The sequence below is a fragment of the Bubalus kerabau genome, chromosome 22, assembly GCF_029407905.1.
Source record: "Bubalus kerabau isolate K-KA32 ecotype Philippines breed swamp buffalo chromosome 22, PCC_UOA_SB_1v2, whole genome shotgun sequence".
NCBI classification, from domain to species: domain Eukaryota; kingdom Metazoa; phylum Chordata; class Mammalia; order Artiodactyla; family Bovidae; genus Bubalus; species Bubalus kerabau.
In genome coordinates, this window is record NC_073645.1 from 19,292,430 (window position 1) to 19,318,369 (window position 25,940).

The following is a 25,940-nucleotide window of genomic DNA, read 5'->3' on the forward strand; positions in this document are numbered from 1 at the left end:
AGGTCTAAGAGCTGATGGAACTGAGATATGAAGCTTATAAGAAAATTGGTGTATTTGAACAGGCTTTATGTTAAGATGATTGGGCTTCCCTTGTGGCTCAGCTGGTAAAGAATCCGCCTGCAATGCGGGAGACCTGGGTTTGATCCCTGGGTTGGGAAGATCCCCTGGAGAAGGGAAAGGCTACCCACTCCAGTATTCTGGCCTGGAGAATTCCATGGACTATACAGTCCGTGGGGTCGCAAAGAATCGGACACAACTGAGCAACTTTCACTTCAACTTTCACTTCATTGTGAAGACAGACCTTATGTCTCACTGGGAATTGCTTCCCCTGCCTGGCATTATAAAACAGGGCATACAAATATGCCCTTCAGGGAGTGTTAATTAAAAATACTGAAGGGGAGCAATAGAGTTACCTAAGGCCAGTGTGAAGTAACAAACAGGGGCTAATATTCAGGGGCTATTAGAAGCAATAACAGAGACTTTTACTCCTAGTATAAATTTGTCTGGGTTTGATTTGTGTGCTCAGTAGAGAAGGCCTTTATTAAATGCCTTGTTCAAACCTTTTGAAGGCATGATACACTGAACTCTGAAGTTCTAGAACATAGAAATCGTTTTACTTCCATTTTAGTCAGAGATCTTCCTGCTAATAGAAAGAAGCAAATTAAAGACAATGTAGTTGAGCAGATCAATCTTTTGATGTCATTTTGGGGGCAGTCCAGTTCTTTTTTTTTTTTTTTTTTTTTTTTTAATGGCTGTTCTGGGTCTTCTTTGTTGCGCACAGGCTTTCCCTAGTTGGAGTGCTTGAGCATCTCATTGTGGCGGCTTCTCTTGTTGCCGAGCATGGGCTCTAGGGCAGGTGGGCTTCAGTAACTGTGGTGCACCGGCTTAGTTGCTCTGCAGCCTGTGAAATCTTCCCGGACCAGTGGACCATGTCCACTAACCACCAGACCACCACTGAAGTCCAGTAGTTCAGTTCTTTCAAGAATTAAAAGCAACTATATTCGTCCTGCAAATCTCTACAAATCAGAGATGTAAATACAGCCCACAAGAACCTGAGCCTAGTTAATATAATCAGGTAACGTAAACAAAAAAGCCTGGGGTTGGAGGTAGGGGGATAGGCAAGGGAGAGGAGAGGGCATTTTAAAAGTTCAAACTGCTGAAAAGACTCCCTCATGGAAAATCTAACTGACAGAGCTCTAATTAACCGGCTTAAATGTAAGCACTTATGAATTATATTTCTAAACGTAGTAAAAGCTAACCAATTGTTTTTCAAGTTCACATGACCTAAGATTAATCTCTAGTAAAGAAAAGCAAATTTAAAGTTATTGATTTAAATAGACACGGCTATAGAGTTATCAAATTAAAAATAAAATGTTTATTCTACCTGGGTTTACTAGTTAAGTAAGTTGTGTTATCTCTGTTACAACATTTGTCAGCAATTAACAGCTTGGGATGATGGTTGACCCTGTTTAATGTTTCACGAATTTTCTTTGTTTTGGTTTGTTTTTCCATTTGCAGAGGCTGTTTATTGGCATTGATAGTCTGAGTTTTCTCCCCCTTTCTCTCTTCTATTTTTTTTTCAACTGAAATAGAGTTGATTTACAATGTTGTATAACAAAGTTTTCATGGGTAATCAAAACATAATTGTTGAGAACAAATAAATATAAATGGGATGGGACTTTTTAGTTGAACTCTTTAAGAATAGTTATGTTTTATGGTATGCCTACTTAAAGAGGGAGAGGACATAGGTACACCTATGGCTGATTCATGTTGATGTATGGCAGAAACCAATGCAATATTGTAAAGCAATTATCCTTCAATTTAAAAAAAAATAAATTAAGAAAAAACTAGTTTCTCCAAACCTTTTTTGTAACTTGAAACTTTAGAGTGTTGATGAAAAACTTAATCAGTGGTCAATCTAAGAAAGAAATGGAAATTTTACTCAAGCAAACATGAGGATTATAACCCAGGTGACAGTCTTTCCTAGAGCTCTCAGGACTGATCCAAAGAGGTAAGAGGGGAGACCAGTATATGCATGATTGTGGCAAAGGGGTATAGGCAATCAAGCACACGTCTTGGTAGAAGTTTTCTGCTATTCACAAGGAACAGATATCTTGATTAATGGTTTTAGTGCTCTTCTAAGTATGAGGAGATGCAAAAAAACTGAGTTCATAAAATTTTCTGCTGGAAATGTGTGTCTGAGGGCAGGTTCTGTCAGTTTTCCCAGAGCACAAAGTGCCTTATCCTGATCTTCACCTGGAATTCCTTTCAGAATGTGTTGTGGGTCTGTGACTGCAGCGGCTTATGACTTGATTTGTTGAACTGAACAGTGAACAACATTATTTTACAACCCATCTCTTTTGGTCTTAATTTCTACGAAGGTTTGGGAGACATTTACTAGGAATGTTCATTCCCAGGTTAGGTGAGGAGTTTGTTGATAGGCTGCTCACTGTGCTATTTATTACCGAACTGACTAGGCTCTGTTAACAGTAGCCAAAAGCCTCTGGACTGCCTATCTTACTATCCTGTTATGGTCCAGAAAATGGTTCCCTCTTGTTGCTTCTTCCCCTATCTAGAGTTGTTGTTGCCGTTGTTTCATTGCTAAGTTGTGTCTGACTCTTTTGTGACCCCATAGACTGTAGCCCTCCAGGCTCCTCTGTCCATAGGATTTCCCAGGCAAGAATACTGGAGTGGGTTGCCATTTTCTTCTCTAGGGGATCTTTCCAATCCAGGGATCAAACCCAAGTTTCCTGCATCAGCAGGCAGATTCTTTACCACTGAGCCACCCAGAAAGCCCTATCTAAAGTTACACACTTACAGCCATCGATCTTATAGGATTGTATATTTGGTCAATCGTTTCAAGTCACCTAGCCATCATGATTTTTATCAGAAGCTCAGTCACACATTTGGTAATGCAAGAAACAATAATCTGTAAAATAAGGCAGAATACAAATAATATAGCTAGTGACATTCATAAGTAAGAATTTAAGCTGAGATCTTCCATTAGGTGCAGCCCAGCATACGTCCAGATCATCTGACCCAGTGCTTTCAGTACTAATCACTCTCTTTAAGGGAAATGATACATTGGCATTGTCCATAAATTTCACCAAAGATATCCTCATGTACAAGGTGAGTGATGTGTAGCCCTGACCACTTTCAGGACAGAGGAAGTGCACACCTTCTAAGGAGTTACATGGCTGGTTCCAAAAGGAAAAAAAATGTGTCTTTAAGGTTGAGCCAGTATTAAGTATATGTAATTAAAACTACTAAATTAATAAAGAAAGCACCTTCTTATCCAAGGAAGTTTTTTTTTTTTTTTAAGATACAAAGAATGGAGATGCATTTTGTTAAGGGAAAGAAAGGTAATTTATCCTAAAGATAGCTCTGAGGTATTTCTGCCATTGGAAGGTCTGGTTGATGCGTAATACAGATGGACAATGCACAAAGGAGGGACGAAGGAAGTCTAAAGGGGTGGAGAAAAAAGTTATGTTTAAAGTTTTCTGGTCTTGCCTTAAAATATGAATTTTATTTCATCAAGAGTTTTTAAATTAAACAATGAACATTTATTGAATATCTAGATTATTCCAAAATTAAATAAGATATTGAAACATTAACTACTAAACATAGGCTTCTTTTCAGAAAACCTAAAGATATTTTGGATTATTAATAAATATGTTCAGTGCTGCACTGAAAATTTTTCTATAAGAAAGCACATGACTTTTTAAAAATTATAAATAGCATTTATGTTTTCAGTTCTACAGAAAGCTAATGTAAAGGCAGTCCATAATTGCTTACTTCTTAATTTTCACTAGAAATTAAGGTATTTAAAGATTTCAACTGAGAAAAAAAAAAACAAAAACAATGTAAGAGCTATGAATTAAGCATTATTCAGTGTCTTACTGAAGATTAGAGCCTGGAAGACAGACTCTCAGATAGCTCTGAGGAACTTCTCTGAAGAGGTGAAAGAGGAGCCAACGTATTAATACATATGAATATCTTGGTTGGGAAATATATGTAGTCAAATATACAATATATATTAAAAAAAAAAAAAAGAACAGATATCAAGTTAATGTTTTTAGCACTTATCTATGTGTATATGGGAAAATGCCAGACTCTGGGGTCTTTGAAATTCTTCCTTAGATTACACACCTTAATTATCTAGGGACCCATATATCCAAAACACAGACTACTTCATCCTGAATCCCTTTCAGGGTGTACTTGTAGGTCAGCAATTGAAGTGGCTAACGGCTTGATCCTTGTAGTATAGGAACGGTGGGCAATGCTCTTTGTTCAAAAGGTTAAAAACTCTAGTTAGTATATGTAATTAAAACTACTAAATTAATAAAGAAAGCACCTTCTTATCCAAGGAAGTTTTTTTTTTTTTAAAGATACAAAGAATGGAGATGCATTTTGTTAAGGGAAAGAAAGGTAATTTATCCTAAAGTTTGTTATTTCTAAATGGAAAAGAAAATAAGGAATGAACTAATAGGGAAATAGAAAGCTGTAGAAGGTCTGTGAGGGGGAAAAAAAAAAAAGAATCTTTAGAAAGGAATTTTATATGTGGTCAAGGCTGGCTAAGATTGAAATAAATCTAAGTGAATGAGCTTTTTTTTGTGAATGAGTTTTAATGGTAAATGCAAGATGATGCAAAACCTATGTTTTTGTTTTTCTCTGTTAAGAGAGCAAAGTTTTCTTAGACTATTGATCTACTTTTGATTACAGATTGTAAAGTTTCTTTATCCTTTTACATAATCTGTTGCAACTTTCTGTATTGGCCTTTGAAATTACTTTTTGCCACATTGGTTAAGTAAACAAGTATTGTTTCATAGTGATTTACAATCCTATCTGACTAAGTATTTTAAAATTTGTTGACACCCTTGACAAACTTTCTGAAATCAAACTCTGATTTTGATTCTTTTGATCTTTAGCTAAATTTGGGATGCTCCAGAATTTCCCTGAAACATCTCAGAGAGAGATTAACTAGGCTTATTTGGCATGTTGAATTACATGGGAAGAATTGTCAAATGAGTGATGATAAAACTTCTTAGGTTATATATTAATATAAATGTTCTAGAAATTATATGAAATTCCTAAAATTGGATATGTCCTGGCATAATGCTATGTCATAATTTTAGTTATTATCTTAATATGTTATATGTTGCATAAATAACCAAACTTCTTTGTCAATTGAATTGTAATCAGGTCCTTAACCATGCCATTTTAAGTCTTTGACATTAATATCACTCTATTTTACAAAAATGAAGATCTTCAAGAAGGTTCATAGAAAGGACTTTTCTTTTTACAAGTTTCTGATAACTTTTAGATCATACCACTGAAATGGGTAAGAAATTACAGACTTCTAGAGGAAAACTGATGGTTTCAGAAACTCCTAACAAGAGATCAAGATCAACACGAATTAATTAAATGGGACTGAATAAATTGGTGAATATGATTTTAAGTTTCATGACTTTTTGTCCAAAATAGTACTGGCTTTTAATATTTGTTCTCTAGATATGAGGAAACCTTTCCTCTTATATGCCTAAGTCTAATATACATACATATTTAAATTCTATCACATATTACCACTGTTATACATTTTTTTTAGTTTAGAGTTACCCCCCACATATTTAATTTTATTCCTGCTTCTCTACTATGTTATCTGGGATTTTCTCCCATCTTAAAAAATATTTACTATCACCCTTTAGTTTGTTTTGCTAATAACAAATCTGTTATTATTTATTTGGCCAGGCTGTGTCTTAGAATGGCACTTGGGATCTTTGATCCTCATTGTGGCATGCGAACTCTGAGGTGAGGCATGTGGGATCTAGTTCCCTAACCAGGAACTGAACTAGGGCCCCCTGCACTGGAAGTTCAGACTCTTAGCCACTGGATCACAAGAGAAATCCCTAGTTTTGTCTTTCTCTAAATGATTTCATTTCTAAAATATATTTTTTTTAATATTTTATTATTCCTATTTTGTTAATTTTTATATTTTGGCCATGACACACAGCATGTGGGATCTTAGTTTCCCAACCGGGGATTGAACCCACATCCCTTGCAATGGAAGGGCAGAGTCTTAACCCCTGGGCCACCAGGGAAGTCCCTAAAGATATTTTTGCTTGTGTACAATTCTTAGGTTTATTATTATACCCTTGTAGCACATTAAAGCTACCTTCCATTGAGGTCCAGTTTCCATTTTTGCTTTTGCAAAATTAAATATTGATTTTAAGTTTTTCAAGTGGAATCTCTTTCCTTCTTTCTTCCTTTTTTCCCTTTCCCTCTCCCTTCCTCCCTCCCTGTCTTTCTCTTTCCTCTTTTTACTCCTTCCTGACTAAAGTATACCTATGTAAACAAAGATGAAACGTTTATCTTTTTCTCTCTACCTGATTTATCCAGAATTTGGCTTCTTCAGTGGGCCCTTCTGAACGCGTTGGCTTACTAGTAACCAGATTGCAACCAGTTATACTAATCATTGTTCTAAATTTTTCTCTTTGTTGTTTTTAAACTGTTTATGCTTTGTCTCACTGCTGTACTATAGTCTTACTAATGCTATTACTTATATCCTGCCTATTTTATAGGATTCTTGTTTCTTGCATTACCATCATGTAACCAGGTCTCTGACTAAATTAGCAATGGCTAAATATCTTGAGGCAATTTGTCACATATATAACTCTCTGTAAAATTAATTGTAATAGTGTAATTCTAAATATTATGAGTTTGAGCAAGCTCTAGAAGTTGGTGATGAAAGGGAGGCCTGGCATGCTGCAGTCCATGGGGCTGCAAAGAGTTGGACACAACTGAGCAACTGAACTGAACTCTAAATATGGGGAAAAGCAACATGGGAGAAACATTTCTTGGATCACAACAGTCTAGTAAGATAGATGATACAGAGATTCTATAGGATAACAGGGCCTAATTCAATATAGCATATGAATAGCCAATCAATGGAATTCTTATCCTAGGAATGAGTCTTCCTAGCCCATGGGACAAATTGGTCATGAAATGCCTCCCACACCTTGGTCAAATTTATGACCCAAAGTGGGAAGTGAACCAAAAAGAACAAAGAGCATCACTCATCACCCAGTTAAACTAGTGGGTTAAATCATAACCCACTGCAGTTACCTACCAACAGTGTACCCTGAAGGGAATTCACGATGAGAAAAACAGGATGAGGCACTCTGTGCTTTGGCCTCTAGATAATTAAATGCATGTCCTGGGAAGAAGTTCAAGGACTCCAGATTCTTGCATCTTCACATATGTAGAAAAGTACTGAAATCACTAACTTGAGATGTCTGTTCTTCATGATTAGCAGTGATCTTTTACCAAGATGTATGCTTACTACTTGTATTTCCCAGTCATAAAATTCACATATATACTAACTTCTCCCTTACCTCTTTGGAGCAGCTTACTCAGAGCTACTGATTGACTGTTTCCTGGGCAGTAGTCCTCACTAAGACTCTGAATAAAGCTTAAGCTCACAGCTCTCAAGTTGTGTACTTATAAGTTGACATAGGGTTTGACTGGAGAAAACAACAGGATGCTTTCAAAATAGCAGTGGAGAATGGGCAGAATTGAGAAGCCAGAGTGCAAGGCAATTAGAAGAGATCTGGGACATATGAGAACAAGGAAAAACATGATACCTAGAAGCAAAACAGAAATCCAAGATGTCTTGTTTTAAGGAAGGTGCAGGTTGTGTGGTCTAGCAAAGGTAGCCAGTAGCTGCATGTGCCTATTGAGTATTTGAAATGTGGCAAGTGGCATAGATTAAAATAACACTTTGGATATATGGTACTAAATACAATGTATTATTTATTTATTTAGGCTGTTGTGGGTCCTTGTTTCTGCACTCAGATTTTCTCTAGTTGTGGCTCGCAGGGGCTACTCTTGGTTGCAGTGTGGGGGTTTCTCATTGAGGAGGCTTCAGTAGCTAGAGCACACAGGCTCAGTAGGTGTGGCACACTGGGCTTAGTTAATCCGAGGCATGTGGGACCTTCCCGGACCAGGGATCGAATCTGTGTCCTTTGCAATGCAAAGCGGATTACTAACCACTGGACCACCAGGGAAGCCCAAAACAATGTATTATTAAAATTGATTTATTGGTTCTACCTTTTCCTTTTTCATTATGGTTATTAGAGAGTTTTAAATCACATATGTAGCTTGCACTGTACTTTGGACAAGGATGAAGCATACATTTACTGATTTGTTCACCAAATATTGGTGGACTATCTCCCTGCTCAGTTGACAAAACTGATAAAGACAGAATAGCTCCTATGCGGGCTTCATTCCTTTCAGAAGACTGATTATGTGATGAATCACATGTGATGTGTGCCCTTGAGGTGTGCCCTGGATACGTGGGCACATCAGATCCTAGGCGTGGTGAACCAGCAGAGAAGCCTGTCCGGAGGAGGCTTTGTCCTGGACGACCACTGATGTTAACTAACTAAATCAAGAAGTAGAAGAATGTTGCAAATCAGAGGGAATCACTTCATCAAAGTCTGTGACTCTGTTTTTCCTCTTCAGGAAGTTGTCGAAAGGCATAGCATTTAAGGAATGATGGAATATTAGAGATATTCCAATACATTCCTTCTATTTTTGCCCTCATTTTAGATTAAGCATGACAGAAGAAATAAAATCACATGAACATGGTAGGCAAGGACAACAGGCCAAACCTTAAAATTACTCTTGGCTAAAATAATTCTATAAACCAATGGCTGCAGGAAAAGAGGAGTTCTTGGCCATAAAACAACTTGTACTGAGGACAGTAAAGCTGGCACCCTGTTTCATTTTCTTGGGAAGTTAATTAGCCTTGGAGGCTGTAGATAGTGGCCACAGTGGTCACTTGACACTCTCAGGATCTGGCCTCCACTGGAAGGGAGGCACCCTGCACCTCAGATCCCCTCCTAAGAATAATACTGTCATTAAACAAGTGTCAGACAGTTGGCACATTATCTGAGGAAAAGAACTGGAAAAAGTTCTAAGAGTGTAATACCCATTCATCCTTTTCCAATCAATAAACCCAAATCACAATTGTTACTGTATTTGTAAATCCATCAAACTTGCTGTGGTTCACAGAGCTTTCATTCTGTGTAGATTTGCCCAAATTAAGAACTTTCAATCATCTTGCCTTTTACAAACTTAATAGAAGAGAGTTTAAAGTAACAATTGTGCCCAGCAGTGTCTGACTCTTTTCCACCCCATGGACTGTAGCCCACCAGGCCCCTCTGTCCATGGAATTTTCCAGGCAAGAATACTGGAGTGAATTGCCATTTCCTCCACTATGTGATCTTCCCAACCCAGAGATTAAACCCATGTCTTTTGTGTCTCCAGCATTGGCAGGTGGATTCTTTATCACTAACGCCACATCGGAAGCCCAAAGTAAGAACTAACTGCAAACAGAAAAGAAAAATCAAGAACTTCAAAATAGTTTTCTGCCTGAAAGTTTTGCTTCAGGTCTTATAGACTAGAACTACTTATGTCTAAACTGTCCCTGGTGCGTCCAAGTTTCAGAGAACTGCAAAGTTAAATCCTAGCACTACCATCTAATTAGAATCCTTACTCTTGGAAAGCTAGTCCATAAAGGACATCATCCACAAAAAACATCAGCTATTACCCATGGTGGTGAATACTAAAGGCAGACGATTTTCTCTTTCAGAGTAGGGTTGGTGGAATGACCGGTCCATCTCTTAACAAATCAGTCTCTAGAGTGATGAGAGTGCCATTGTTTGAGCAAATGACTCCACAAGTGGTTAGTCACCAAGAGATGACCTTTGGTAACCTCAACTATGGTTTTTCCAGTGGTCATGTATGGATGTGAGAGTTGGACCATAAAGAAAGCTGAGCGCCGAAAAACTGATGCTTTCGAACTGTGGTGTTGGAGAAAACTCTTCAGGGTCCCTTGGACTGCAAGGAGATCCAACCAGTCAATCCTAAAGGGAATCAGTCCTGAACATTCATTGGAAGGACTGATGTTGAAGCTGAAACTCCAATACTTTGGCCACCTGATGCGAAGAGCTGACTCATTTGAAAAGACCCTGATGCTGGGAAAGATTGAGGGCAGGAGGAGAAGGGGATGACAGAGGATGAGATGGTTGGATGGCATCACCAACTCAGTGGACATGAGATTGGGTGGACTCCAGGAGTTGGTGATGGACAGGGAGGCCTGGCGTGCTGCGATTCATGGGGTCGCAAAGAGTCGGACACAACTGAGCGACTGAACTGAACTGATGCTGGGAAAGATTGAAGGTGGGAGAAGGGGATGACAGAGGATGAGATGATTGTATGGCATCACCAACTTGATGGACATGAGTTTGAGCAAGCTTAGGGAGTTGGTGATGGACAGGGAAGCCTGGTGTGCTGCAGTCCATGGGGTCGCAAAGAGTCGGACACAACTGAGCGACTGAACTGAACTGAACCTCAGATCTCTGATGCAAGGCTCCTTAACACCCAGGGTTCCCCGTCTCTTCTTTGAGGAGAATGCATTTGCTACTTCCCTGAGCAATCTGCAGGTTTAGGGCTGCTGGCCACCTTTCTGAGTTTACTTCCCTTCATAAAGGAGAGGCTGTAAAGGCAGCAAACCAGCCTGGGGAGGGACTTACTAGGGAGTATTTTAAGGCCATTTGGAAAGCATTCATTTCTTCAGGTAAGTCCCAAAACAGCCAGATGTAAAGAAAATATTCTGTTACAATACAACTATCTTATATTAGCATCAGAGAATAATTTGGAGTAGGCTGCAAAGAAATAAAGGAATATGGCTGTTGGGATTTCCCTGGTGGTCCTGTGGTTAGGACTCCATGCTCTCACTGCCAAAGACCTGGATCCCATCCCTGGTTGGGAACTAAGATCCTGAATGCTCTGTGGCAGGGCCAAAAAAAGAACATGGCTGTTTCAAATGCCAATGTTCTCACACCTGGAGGAAAAGGCCTGCACATCTCAAAGGAGTGGAAACCCCAAAACAAGAGGAAAGGCCTCAGAAATCTCATCTGGCTTGAGATAAGAAAGAGGACACTTGGTCACATGGTAAAGAGACACCACACTGCCTTTAAGTCTATTAATTTATTGAGTAAAAATGAAATCATCATCAGACATACTAAATTCAGTTTGGTTTGAATTTGGCTGATGTCCATTTGCAGCAGAGATGAATGAAGGGAAAGAGAAGACACAGTGACGCTGGCAAAGGGAAACCAAACAAGGCCATTTCCCATTAATTATAAAAGCAGGCATCACACAGCCAGCCTGAGTCATTAGCAAAGGGGGACATGATGCTGAATGAGCAGCGACAAAACCAAAGTAAGCAAGAACTCGGAAGAAGAGAGAGGCCAGAGCTTTCAGAGGACAAAATGCAGCAGGGGCTGCATGGAGAGCAGTGCTGGGCGGGAAGCTGCCCGCTCACTTGGGGAACACCGTGATCACGTCATAGCCCTCAGGTGGAGTGACCCGTTCCCGGGCATGCTTTTCACAGTAGATCTGATCCTCCACGAAGAAATGGCCCTTCTGTTTCAGGTTGGTGCCACAGTCGGTGCACACGTAACACTCGGGGTGGCGGTGACGTTCCCGCAGCTTCACGAACACGCCGCTGCAGGAGTGGGGAGAAGAGGTGCTCCATTAGTGACGAGAAGGTGACAGGCTGGAGGTCCTCCCAAGGGCTCCTTTCCAAGGGCAGATCAGAGCCTCCTCATTGGCCTCTAGTCATAAAGGGGCTTCTCCTGCCTGGAGGCCAGAGACATTCCCCCTGAAGAATTCCGGAAGTCCCTCCCACTTCAACAGAGCAGCCCTGCTTTTTCTGGTTTTACATGTTCATACCCTAAGGGTTTCACAGCCAAGGAAAGCCTTCACCACCTGGCTCTGGGACACAGGACCAACCTCGCCTCTCTGCTCCATTTTCCAGGCAGGAGTTTTTCTCCATCACGCCCACAATGGGCAACATGCAGCACTTTCCACATTTTCATGGTTTACACAACCTGCGGGGCCACTGATGCCTGGGGAAGGCAGATACTCACACAATGCCAGTGCCACATTTGTCACACATGGGCAGCTTCTGGGCATTTCCAATTGAAGCAGCCACTTTGGTGACTGGAGCCTTAACACTTCTGAATCCTGAGGGCTTGTTGGGATCCCCTAAAAGGAGGAAAACATTTGGGTTAGCCAGGAAGGGCAGGATTGTATAAGCATCATTTAGCTCTTTCAGAGTCACTTATATGTATGTTCCAGCAAGGTCATGGGCACCAGAATCAAACAGACTTGACTGCTGTGTGATCCTGGGCAATCCTTACTTAATTTCTCTGGTCCACAGTTTCCTTTTCTATAAAATAGGAGAAAGTTTCCCCTTCAGGGTGGAACAAAATGGTTGAAAAAGACACATGTAGCCCTCCCTGGCATATATGGTCAGCCCTCAAAACAAATTACATTACATGCTGATTAAATACATGCAAACACATTGATATGGGACTTAAAAATACTTTACATAGATGGAAAAAATTTAAAACACCTGATAATCAAATGGCAGTGTAGTCAGAGGCCAAAAGAAACCCACATTACAAGGACAACAAAATCATTATAGTACAGAATGCTAGAAGTCAGATAAAAACCACCTGCTGCAGAGCAGACAGTAGCAGCCTTCCTGCAGTCAGCTTTCTGCATGAAAAACCAGCTCCTAGTTTCCAGAGCTCTGCCTACAGCCCAGTTCATCACCTATGTAGGTAGCCGTGAATAATAATGGTAAGCTACTATTATTGCTATATATTTGGCTGGCTGTTTCCACATCACTTTTTTTTTTTCCTGTGATGTTGGCCCAGTTAAGTATTGTTATGTTTGTCAGCTATTTACACATCTCTGTCTGGACTACAAATTACTGGACCACCAGAGCTCTGTTTCATATATTTTTTCAATACTCCACAGAGCCTACCACAGGCTTAGCAGAAAAGAATGGTGGGCTACAGTCCATAGGGTCGCAAAGAGTCAAACATGACTGAAGCAATTTAGCATGCAACATGCACGGCCCAAGGTATCACCTTGCCTTTCCAAACTTTTCTCCCTTCCTTGGTCACAGTCCCAGCTTTGTTTATTATAGAATCTTTTTTTTTTTTTTTGCATTAATTTTATTATAAAATATTGCACTCAAGTATTATTTCTGTCTTGATTATCAAGTTTTGGGGTACCAACTTAAATTCTGAACCCAAAGCAAATGCCTCCCTCACCTTATCCTAAATCTGGCCCTGCCTGAAGGGATCTCAGAGGGGCCTGGCTGGGAAGCCTCATGACTCTGAGTGTCCCAAACAAGCTCCTTCACTTTCTGGCTGGAACCAGCTGGGCTGTCTACCTGCTGTGAAGACAAGGAAATGGCATCTTTGCATACCTGGAAAGCTTGGTCAGAAAATCGGTAGTTCTAAGGGAGCCAAACCTATATGAGGTCAGGTCTCTTATGTGATGGACTGTTTTTCACAGAAAAATTACCAGCAAAGGTAGGAAGTGCAGGAGGAGAGAAGTAACATGACACATGAGCCCCACTTGGTAGGAGAACCCACATCTCTTTTTGGAACAGAGAGAAGTGAACTGATGGAGCTGGGCAAAGTGTGAGTAGAGGAGGCTGTGGGCTGCCTGATGCTGACCTCGCTGCAGCTTATACAGCCCTGCAGCACCACCTGCTGGCTTGATTTTCTTCTCTTACCTAGTCAGCCAACACTGCAAATGCAAAGAAAATTCCACATCTTTTTTCTGTCCACTTCATTGTTCAACAACACTCAAGGGCTCCATACTGCTTACAGAATCAAATTCACGGTCCTTAACCTCACACCTGGTGGTCCTCCATGATCTGAACCACAGATCACCTAAGGAGTGTCCTGAAACCCTGGGGACCTGCCAAAATGAGCCTAGATACCTTCTGAGCAAGCCTCCAGCTGAGTGCACCTGGGAAGTCCTGTATTAGATATATTGAAATCACAATTGGAAAAAAAAAAAAAAAAAAGACTCCTTCTCCCTGCAAATTTTAGAGTTTGACCTAGAGCAAGAGGAAGTATGAGGAATCCTGGACCCTTTCTCCCAGTCCAGATGCTAAATTTCACCCCAAATGAGAAGACCCACATTGAGTCTGGAGAATTATCACCAAGCCCTGCTGCAGCCTCATGGCTCAGATGATAAGGAATCTGCCTTCAATGCAGGAGACCCAGGTTCAATTCCTGGATCGGGAAGATGCCCTGGAGGAGGGAATGGCAACTCACTCCAGTATTCTTGCCCAGAGAATTCCATGGACAGAGGAGCCTGGTGGGTTATAGTCCATGCGGACACGACTGAGCAACTAACACTTTCACTTTTTTCACCCGCTAGAGCCAAACCTCCCACCGGGGCCTCACTGACTGTGTGCCTGGCACTTTGCACATGTCATTTCCCTCCAGGCTTTAAACCACCTGTGAAGTAGCCATTATTAGCCTCACTGGACATGTGCAGAGACTAGGACTTAGAGAGACGAGCCACTCCCTCAAGGTCTCGTGGTGAGTCACGGGCAGAGACTGGACCCCAGTGCTGGTGGTGCAGGCTGCTTCATGAGCCACAGGCCTTCTCGAATGACAGCAACCCTCACCGAGTGCTTTTACCATGCACCAGCCACTGCCCTGAGCTTTGATCATTATCTCTCAAATGAAAACAGGCATTTGAGCTCCCTCACTTGAGAGCCTTCTGCATGTGGTAGATGTCTGGACTGGAACTTATGCTATTTCTTTTGTGAAAATTTAATGCAAGTGCATATTAAGAGATAAAGGAGAGACCACAAGATCTATCTCCCTTTTCATTTTTAGCAAAATTTTTATTTTATTTGGCATAAGAAGATATCCAGTCATCCAACCCAGGGGAGAAAAACTATAATTCTCAAACTCTCTTACAACTAGATAGGGCCATGTGACTAAATTCTGGTCAAAATATAAATGGAATAGTCATATGGGACTTCTGGGAAAAAGAAAGCTGGTTCATCTGGAAGATGGATTCCTCGGTTAGCCTTCCTGGTGCCTGGAAGTAGACATGATGGCTGGAGCACTAGCTGCCAACTAGCACCAGGAGGTAGCCTTGAGAATGGAGACCACTGGCTTGGCAGACAGAATATAGGATGCAAGGGGTCTAGATATTGATGAGCAGGGAACTGCCACCTCAGGACAGTTCAGTGATCCTGGGCTTCAGGTCCTTCTCTGTGACCTCTGTGACCTGAGGGCATTCAGCGAGCTGAGCCCTGAAAGGTATACGTTCTACTTTGGGTTGGAACAGATTGATATTTCCTTTCTTAAAGGATTTTACACCCATTTATTCAGAATAGAGTTGTGATTTCTCACATTTTGAAAAATCATCATCCTCTAGGGTTGGACCCCGAGACTTCGGTCAGTTGGTCTAAGACTGGAACTTAATATAGAGTATATGACTCATTCCTTCCAAACTGCACAGGTACTCCAAGCAAAGGGGGATATTGTTGGCAGGGATAATATCCTTCTAGCATAAAAGAAAGGAGAAAGCAATGGCAACCAATTCCAGTACTCTTGCCTGGAAAATCCCTTGGACGAGGAGCCTGGTAGGCTGCAGTCCATGGGGTTGCGAAGAGTTGGACACGACTGAGCGACTTCACTTTCACTTTTCACTTTCATGCACTGGAGAAGGAAATGGCAACCCACTCCAGTGTTCTTGCCTGGAGAATCCCAGGGGCGGGGGAGCCTGGTGGGGAGCCGTCTATGGAGTCGCACAGTGTTGGACACGACTGAAGCGACTTAGCAGCAGCAGCAGCATAAAAGAAGTATTTTCCTAACTTCCTGTGCCTCTAAACTGCCAATTTCTTTAAGGAACCCACCAAAGTGGGGAGGAAGCCTGGGTGCTGGGTGTGTTCAGCAGGGGACTTTCGGCTCAGGAAGGACTCCTGGGGAGCCGACTCTGCAATTGGGGACTTTCAGGAGGAAGGGGACTCTTCCAGAGGCAGCTCAGTTCTGACCCTCACTGGCTGCCCTGGGCAAAGAGCCAGCCCCTCTGGAGCCTGGCTGAAGTGGATCTCACAGAACCACTACATGTCCCTCCCAGAAGTACCAACTCTCTCTTCACAAGCAGGCACACTGGGAGCAAGAGAGCAAGAGAAGGCAGGACTCCAGTAAGCCTCAGGGAAAAGGACAGTGCAGTGTGTGGAGGGCTGCAAACCCCAACTCTCCAGACGTCACTGGTAGCTAGGTTGACAGAGAATCAGAGGAGCTTATGAATGACCACCTGGGAGGTGGATGAGCCTGAGAGCTGTGGCTCACAGGTCACCTTTTTGAGAAGGAGGAAAAGCCTCCCTTCTACAGCACACCCGTCTGCCAGGAATTTCTCACTGTTGTTGCTACAAAGCTGAGACAGCTTGCTGCCATCCGCTTGAAAATTATCATAAGAAACAAACAGTGTCTGATGTATACAGGGCAAAGACCATATCCTGAGACTTGCAGAGCCAAACAGGTAGCCCTGGGTGCCTCGAGCTTCAGATCTCACGTGTGGACAAGCCAAGGCTGGCCTGGAACCTCTTGATGAGGTTTCAAACATCGTCACAGTTATGAAGCACCTACTGTGTGCGCCAGTCACAACTCTGGGTGTTTTGTGTAATTTGATCGTCACACCAATCTTAAGAGGAAAGGATTTTTATCCCCGATTGACAGATGAGCAAACAAGTCTAGAAAGGTTCAAAGGGTTGCCTAAGGTCAATTCCGGGGTATGTTGCCACACCGGGGGCCCTCGGACTTTGAAGAGGCCGTCCACCCTAGAGCAAGAACAAGAGCATGGCCCCAAAGTGAAGCCCAGAGCCTGGCTTCCCTGTGCTGCTGATTCATTCACTCTGCTGTCACAGCCCATGACCTTCGCCCACTCACACGTGCCAACCACCACAGAAGCGCGGTATGTGGGCTCAAACGAAACTAGTGGCCAGCGGACACCCCCACAGAACGCCACAACCGTCAAGTTCACCCCCGCCTTCAGTCTCCCTCAGTGCCTGCGACAGGAAACAGCTAAGCAAGTGTGGCTGAGAGCTCATTCAGTCCCCCTCTTTTTTTTGAAAGAGCTTTTAGCATTTAAGAGGACAGCCTTCCAAAGCACACAGTGCTCTCTCCACCCCTCAGGCTGTGTTCACCTGTGTTTCAGCAACGACTACCCCTCAGCCCAGGCCTCAGACAACAGCTTCTGACCACACACACAGCTGATTACCTTTCTCCTCAGACTCCAGGATTTCCTGCAAAACCAGGAACGAAGTGGACTGTTTCGGAGGCTCATTTAACTCCTGTTTCTCCTGAAGCATCTTGTAAACTTCAGATTCTTTATCGATGACGAGTCCGCTTGGGAGCTGAGAATGGTCTAAGCTGTAAAGAATGTTTGCAAGTTCATTAGGACACGTCAGGAGTTGGGGGGGGGGGGGGAATCCACCAGGCACCCCCTCCCAAGAGAAGACACCCCTGTGTCAAAGAGTGAAGAGAAACTATCCCAATGGATGAAGCCAGCTCCTAATGCAGCCACGGACCCCCCTGATGATACGGTGAGGTGTCTGTAGGCAGGGCTGGTTGCTGCTTCAAGTCAGTAAGAGGCTAGAGTGGGTGATTCAACTACTCTTTGGCCTAATCCCATGGAACAGGAATGCTGTGCTTCTTTCAAAATTATATAAACAACATTATGTCGAAAGAAAATTTAGAAGAGGGAAAATGTCAACCACAACTGAGCACTGAAAACTCAGCTGAGTCCCCTTAGTCCAGGCCTCATTCTTTCCCCAGAGCAGAAATCAGTGTTTCCTGATGATATCAAAGTGCTCTCTCTATCTCTATAAACTCTCCTCATTCTCATGGCAAGGAGCTCTGGTCTCTTCACCTACCATACAGAGGTAACAGTATATGCCTTGTCCAGTTCACAGGGGTGGCAAGGATGAGAAAATAAGTACTTTGTTTTTTTTTATTGGAGTACAGTTGATTAAGAATGTTGTGTTAATTTCAGGTATAGAGTGAATCAATTGTACATATACATATATCCAGTCTTTTTTAGATTGTTTTCCCATCTAGGCCATTACAGAGTATTGAGTAAAGTTCCCTGTGCTATACAGTAAGTCCTTATCAGTTATTATTTTATTTACAGTAGTGCATATATATCAACCTCGATCTCCCAATTTATCCTTTCTCCCACCCACAAACCCCTGCCTTTTCCCTCTGGTAACTATAAGTTTGTTTTCTACACCTATGATTCAGTTTCTGTTTTGTAAATAAGTTCATTTGTACCATTTTTTTTTTTTTTTAGATTCACATGTAAGTGATATCACATGATATAAGCCTTTGTCTGACTTGACTTCACTAAGGCAATCTCTAGGTAAGTACTCTGTAAACAATACAGTGCTGCTCTGTGTAAAGGAGATGGGGGCGGGGGGGTGACAGAGGCCTCAGCTCAAGCCTAGGGACAGGGCAAACCAGGCCTTGCTGCCCACACCTCCCCTTGTCCCTCTGGGCTCCCCATGACAGGATGAGACAGGCAAAGTTGGGGCCTCTTTCCTCCAGAGCCCGTTTTCCAGGGGAGGCACTGCTGCTGCCTGGTCTGAGGGAGGGCGGAGAGTGAAAGGGAGGCAGACTCCAGTGAGCTTTACCTCTGAAGTCTGTCCTGAGTCCCACCCCCTCCACTGCCTGCTCTAGCCATGCTATCCATTAACAGCCCAGCTGACCAGCTTTCTAACTTGTCCCCTGGCTGCCACTCAGCCCCTGGAACTGTCTTTCCTCCGACCGGAGGCCAGAGAGAGATTTTAAACATAAGAATCAGACTGTGTCGTGATGTGGCTCAAAGTGTTCTCATCTGACTCAGAACCAAATATTTACAGTTTTAATAACAAAAACACAAGCTTAACCAAATTCATCTTCTTTGGAGTAAATATTTGCTACAAAAAGTACAAAGGCCATAAAAGATGTGGCTCTGCTCCCCTCTCCAAGCACATTGCTTGGTACCCCCTGCTCACTCCAGGCAGACAAGCCTTCATGGGGTTTCTGGGACACACCAGCCTCAGGGCCTTTGCACATCCTGCTCCTTCTGCCTGGAATATTCGCTCCCCACACAGCCCCACGGCCTCCATGCTTCACTCACGTCTCTGCTCGGATGTCCCTCCTCAGAGGGGTCCCCGACCCTCAGCTTAAAACACTCCACCTCATTCACATCACTTCTCCCCTTGCTCTGCTCCATCTTTCTCCACATGTTTCTAACTCTTTTACCATGAATTATACTTATTTCTTTATTGTCTATCTTTCCCTGCAAAGCAAGCCCCACGAGGGCTGGGCTATGGCCTGTCTTTTCCATCATTGTGGGTCCTGCCCTCAATCAGTGCCTGGCACAGGGCCAGAGTTTGACAGGCGTTAGGGAAGTAGATCAAGTCCCTCTCTCCTCCTCACTGCACCCTGTCTCTGCTCCTGTGGGGTCACAGGGAACGCCCCCCAAGGCTGTGCCAGGGAAATGGGCAAACCAGGTTCCTGGGTCCTGATCACCTGCAGCCTCTGAGCCTCGGCTGCTTTTTCAGAAGCCGCCACCCGCTGGGGAAGAGGGACAGTGTGCCTGGGGGAGCCAAAGAGGAAATACCAGATGGTGATGCAATTTATAACCCACCCATTGTATAATCAGTTTACATTCCATTTTAAATGTGCCTCAAGTCACAAGGTCACTCACGTCAGTGAAATTCGGGGTTTTTGCTTTGACTACACAGCCAGGTTCTCACAGTTGAGGACAGAGCCCTCCAAGAGTGACAACCGCTCTGCTGCTCTCAGGGAAGGTCAGCATGTAGGAGAGAGACGCATCAGCATGTAACGGAGAGAGACGCATCAGCATGTAATGGACAGAGACGCATCAGCATGTAGGAGAGAGACGCATCAGCATGTAATGGACAGAGACGCATCAGCATGTAATGGAGAGAGACGCATCAGCATGTAATGGACAGAGACGCATCAGCATGTAATGGACAGAGACGCATCAGCGGCGGGCCACCTGTGCTGGCCGTGGGCGTGGGAGGGGGTGGCCACCACCTCCGTCCGTCCACAGTAGGTGGCCCCGGCACTTGTCTCTCTCTTCCATCTCCCCAGGCAGGTGATGGGCCACCCTCAGGACTGACAGTCACCAAGAGCCATGGTCTTCCTCTGGCCCAACTTTTCAGCCTTATCATTTGAGTTATACGCCAGACTCCTTCTTTGGGTCTTGAGTTCTGAGCTGGCCCTGTACTAAATGAATTATGTTATTTTGACAAACGTTTTTTTTCTGTTACACTTAGAACTATTTTAAAATCAAGATCAGACCGTGGAATGTTCTTGGGGAGAATTTTTCCCCTTCTTTGGCGTATGTTGTTATGTCTGGAAGCCACCAAGGGACCGCTAAAAATGACAGACCCCAAATTACAAGGTCATCACATATTCTTCCAGCAAACTGTCTTGGAAAATATCTCTGTGATTAAAAAAAAGAAAACAACTTAGTGTTTCTTCTTAAATAATGACAATATCTTTCTACCACCTGACAATTTATAAAGCACTTTCAATATCCATCGCCTCATTTGAAGCTATGGTTTGCCTCATTCAAAAATAAAATCCTAAGACCCAAGTCTTAAGACATTACACTATCAGATATGGACAAATGACATCACCATATCTTAAAAAAAAAAATTCTAGGACAAAAATATGCATGAGTAATGGAGTCCTAAAAAAAAGCATTCTCATTCTGTACATATAGTAACAGCATTGAAAGGAAGAATTCTAAAGTGATAAGTTTTCAAAAAATATTAGGTATATGACTAGAGTTACCAGGAGAAAAACTTCTGAGGGTGGGTCACTAAAAGCGCAGTCTTCTAAACTCAGTCTTTACAATTTTAAAAACCAAATACAAGAATTTAATCAATTTAACTCCTTCAGAGTAACTATCCATTACACTCTTCGTATTTCCCGATTCTTGTTTCTCCCTGTCAGACTTGATGCTGAATGTATACCACCAGTTCCCTCAGTGTTTAATACTTTCTTCCAGTCTCTTAGGCCCTGACCACAGGACCTGTCTCCCCAGCAATAGCCCAAGCCAGGCACTCTCTGCCTGATGAAGTAGCTGACATAGCCGGGTGTTTAAGGCCAGTGGTTTTTTGAACATGAGGAAAAAACTCCCTTTGAGTTTGTCTCAAGAGAAGGATTTCAGAGGCTAAGCCTGCAGACCTTAAGAGAATACACAAGCCTGTTCCAGTCAAAAGAGGAGCTGGGATGAAAGTCGGAAAGTCAAGGAGAACAGAGAAAAAGCACACCTATGGTTATGGGACAGTAACCTTGGGAAGAGAGTCTACTCCACCAAAATAGCAAAGTGACCAGAGTGGACATAAAAGACTGTCAATTTTTTTTTTTTTTTTTGCACCATCACCTGCAGCACAACTTAATAATCTGTATATAAATCTCAACTAAAACAAAAAAGCCATAAGAAAAAATCCCACTGCTGCTATAACCTTAATGGCATCATTTTTCTCACATAGTAAGTCAACTTTGGTTCCACACTAAAACTGCCTTTTTGTGTGACATATTTGAGACAAAAAGAGAGACAACTTGAATTATAAGATGCATCCAGAAAAAGAAGATATTCTCTTCATAAAAATAATTTTCCAGGACATCCCTGGAAGTCCAGTGGTTAAGACTGCGCTTTCCAATTCAGGGGGTGCAGGTTCCATTCCTGGTCAGTAAACTACAATCCCACATGCCTTGGCCAAAAAAACAAAACATAAAACAGAATTTTTGTAACAAAATTCACTAAAGACTTAAAAAAGTGGTCCACATTAAAAAAAAAAAATCTTTAAAAATAAATAAATAAAAAATAAAAATCATTTTCCCACTGGGGAAGATGGAAGTAGGCATAAGTGTCCCTATTCTTTCCGCTAAGTACATCTAAACACCTGGGCATCAAATATAAGATGAACATAAGATGCAGAAGAGGGACAGGAGAAGGCAGGCCAAGCAGAAACCCTGGGACCCAAGGAGTGACAGTGATGAGTCCCCAGGGTTTCCTTTTTGCTTCATATATTTCAGATGTGGATCTAAATAAGGCAGCAACCCAGAAAGGGCAACAAACTCAGATAAGACAAGTCTCCAGAAAAGCGTGCCCTCTCCAACAAAATGATGGAGAAGGCGACAGCCAGGATGGTGCAAGACTCGGAAACAATAACTACTTTTTTCCAGACAAATGGAGGAAGAAAAAAAAGGTCAGTGCAGAGTCTAGACTTCCACCCTCACTGGGCTGAAATGAGATGCACCAACCACCCCACTGGGATACTGGAGAATGACCAGTAGGAAGCCTGTATGTCATCCCTACCCAGCTGAATGAAGACAGCCTAGTGGGCAGCCTTGACTTTCACTACCACCCAGCAGTGAATAGGCCACCACTCACCCGCTATGAGTATCTGGAGGCCATGTGGGTACCCACAACTCCCACTCCAGCAACAATGAACAGCCCCCAGTAACCTCCAGTATCAACACAGAGAGAGTGGGGAAACTAAACTTCTACTCCCAACTTGGTTAAAACCACTCATCCAGGTGGCCCATCACCCACCCGGGGATGGGAGGCTCCCACAGTTCCCTGTGGGTGGGAGGAAGACAGACAAGGGCAGAGACCAGGAGCCATGGATGGGCAGGGGTGGTGGCTTCCTTCCCCCAGTTGCAGCCTGGGCAAGTGACCAGCTGATGAGTCTCTTCTACGTAAATTTTGCCCTTCCCTGAGACCACAGAGCATGTTCATTCTTTGAGCTTCACTGATGTGACTAACCCCAACATTCTAACTTTCAGGATGTTACCAATGATGGAAACTGGCTAAAGGGTACAGAGGATCTCTCTGTTTTGCTTTCTATAACTGCAGTGTGCATCTATAATTACTACAAAATAAAAAGTTAAGTATAAGAAAAATTTTCTCCAAATGATGAAGGTTAAACACTAACTGGAAATGATGTAGAGATTTTAGTATGTGATTTTTACATAGGTGGTGAGGATGCAGGCTAACTCAGATTCTTCGTGTCTGAGATGCCCCAACCTGGTTACCCCAATGTTCACCAAACATGTAATTCTGAGAAACCCAATGGAATCATTTTTGAAAGGGGATCCTGGCCAGAAGGCTCCCTAAGTTCTAGTCTTCAAAGGCCTAGATGCTGGACCTAATGAGATGAGTAATTATGGCCACCAGGAGAAGAGGGTGGACTATCCAGAGCTCAGAGCCCAGTCTGTGGGCCATGGACAAGTTTAGTTAGAGGAACAGACAGCCACCTTCATGAAGGAGATTTTCTTCTGACCCAGTTCCAATGAGTCAGGGCTACTATAGTCCCTCTGGAATCACTGGAACAAAGAACAATGAATGTACTCCCTTATTTCTACTATACTGGTTTAGAAATCTGCCTCATGAGTTTATGGGGGGATTGCCTGAGAACACAATTAGGAAAAACTAGTATCTTGGGGCTACTATGTTGGTTGCCTGCATGCTAAGTCCTTTCTTTGTGATACAATGGACTATAGCCCGCCAGGCTCCTGTCCATGGGATTGTCCAGGCAAGAATACTGAAGTGGGTTGCCATGCCCTCCTCCAGAGGATCTTCCCAACTCAGGGATCAAACCCATGTCTCTTAAGTCTCCTGCATTGAGTTCTTTACCATTTTACTACCTGGGGGAGCCCAAATGATTATTCCACAAAGAGGCTACAACTCTATCAGAAAGGTAATCAACTGTGCTGGTTGGCTGAACTTAAGCTACAGTGCTGGGAAATATTGAAGCATACAGTAAGTTACAGCGAAATCTTCTCCATGACATTTGTCTTCATGCTTCCACTCTACAGAGCTCCTAGTACTTGGAAGTAATGGGTATGGAGCACTTCATCCATGCTGAAATCTATAGTAAGTAGCATTTATAGAGCACCACCAGAGGCCAGGCCCCATGGTGGATATTTTTTGCACATCTCATTGAAACTTCTCAATAATCTGGTGGTCAGGTAGTTGTATTATCTGCTTTATAGATGAAGAAACAGTTTTAGAGGTTGTGTGGTTTACCCAAGGTCCCAACAGCTAGCAAGAGGCAGAGCTAGAATTCAAGCTCAGGTCCCTCTATCAAGCTTGCACCTTTAAGAAAGTATCAAGTGGCATCATATATATACATTGAAATCTAGGCCCAAATCACCAGAAAATGACCACAGCCCCTAAACTCAGTGGAAAGAGGTCAGAGGGCAGGTGAAAGTTTTCTTTTGAACAGAGCAGAATTTCCTCCACCCTTGGTACACAGTAGGCAGTCAATAAATGACTGTTAAGCTAACTGACCCAGAGGCCCTCCCACTCAATCTTGTGTGTGTGTGTGTGCTGAGAGGACAGGCGGCAGATGGTACCTTTCATATGCCTTACCAGGTTAATTTGGAAATGGCAAGGCGCCTATGTTCTTGTCTGATGGAGATGTGGCTCTGGGAAATCCTATAAGACACACACACCAGGCTATTTTGAAGTGCATGCGACAAAGAAACTCAGAGTGCACCCCAGGGAATCAGTGATGACCTCAGATGCAAAGTATGAAGTGAGCCAATTCTGGAACCTCAGTGAATTTCACAGACTAAACAGTGGAGGGGGTGAGCACTTGCGACTTCTGCTGACGGAGCAGGCAACAAGACCCAGTGGCTGCTGGGTTTGCACAAGACTCTTCCTTCCTGATAAGCACAACTGGCCTCTCTTGGAATAGACCAGTAAGCAGAGACCTATGCAGAGGGCATTTCCTCTGCCAGGGGCTGCCAGTATTTCCACTGTTTCTGGATTCATCCTCAAAGAGTTTGGATGGAGCAGAAGCTGGGCCCCTCTCTGCTGCGAAAATCTGGAAGGAGACTGGTGATAAAGACTCAGAGGCCACTGTAGCCAAAAAGTCTGCAACAGGAGGGGACAGGGCCTGGAGGACAGGCTTGCACAGCGTCCAGACAGTAGAGATTTAATTGTTTCGGATTGGAAGGAGGGGGCAGGCGGGAAGCATGAGAGAAGATAGAAGACACGAATGAAAGAATAACGGCCAAGGCCATACTAAAAATACTCCCCAGGCACATACTTCTCCCAGTGCATAGCAGCCTTTCAGTGAAGGATGTGTCATTTCCTGGGTTATTAAATCCAGATCATGGAACATTCCACTCTGGGACTGTAAAAGAGGGTCACGTTCTCAGTCTCCCTCAGCACAAAAGCACCAAAGAATGGAGATCACAGCTCTCGGTGTTTCACCCCCAGCTCCCCATTGAGCTGCCTGAGAGAAAGCTTCACTTCAGAGTCTGGCCATGGAAAGCTTAGGGGGGGCCCAGCGTGGCACTCTTTCTCAGGCACCCCAGAAGTTCCCACAGTCACCTTGAAAGGCACCCTCATCTCAAGCCTGTAGGACTCAGAATTGGAGGACAAAGAGTGTTAATAGCCACTTTGCCTTGGTATACTACAGCAAATGCTTGTGACCATTAACATCTTGCAAAGCCAAGTCACATCACAAGAAGTCTCCCCTAATAGGGCCTGTGAAGCTTAAAAAGAAATCACAGAGCCCTCTTGGTGCTGGGCCCAGGGGCCTGCATGCAGCCAAGTACCCCATGATGTCTGTCTTTCTCAGGGAGAAGGACCATATGATTAAGTATGATCAAGGAGCTCTCGAGAGGGTCCCCACAATAGCTCTTTTCAAACATTTAAGTAGTTCGCAACCTCTCATGCCTTAACCTGTCCTAATCTGCACCTGAAGCAATGGGTTTGCCATTTAATCACCCTAACAGCCAGGCAGTCTTGCTGAAGGTGAACTGCAGAGAAACTGAACAGCAAAACTGGCTTCAGAGCTAATATGAGAACTGAGGATTTCAACTCTAAACGAAGACAAAAAAACAGTCTAAGGAATGAGAGAAAATATTTGCGAGCAATGTGACCAACAACAACGGGTTACCTTCCAAAATATGCAAACATATTTTGTTCATACG

The 25,940-nt window shown here is 43.1% G+C and overlaps 1 protein-coding gene and 1 long non-coding RNA gene across 2 annotated transcripts in view; one reads left to right on the forward strand and one right to left on the reverse strand.

The window, feature by feature from the left end:
• Positions 1-1,111: 1,111 nt before the first annotated feature.
• On the forward strand, positions 1,112-19,955 carry LOC129636808 (uncharacterized). Its single transcript, XR_008707127.1, has 3 exons — positions 1,112-1,215; positions 18,256-18,324; positions 19,694-19,955. It is a non-coding gene; the product is annotated as an uncharacterized LOC129636808 (long non-coding RNA).
• The window catches only part of PDLIM1 (PDZ and LIM domain 1), a 40,318-nt gene continuing 25,415 nt past the window's right edge, over positions 11,038-25,940 (reverse strand). Inside the window, exons 5-7 of the mRNA XM_055560540.1 lie at positions 17,185-17,336; positions 11,997-12,114; positions 11,038-11,572 (exon numbers count right to left, since the gene is read on the reverse strand). Coding sequence (XP_055416515.1) covers positions 11,386-11,572; positions 11,997-12,114; positions 17,185-17,336 — 457 coding nt within the window. The 3' untranslated portion in view covers positions 11,038-11,385. The remainder of the gene's footprint in view (positions 11,573-11,996; positions 12,115-17,184; positions 17,337-25,940) is intronic.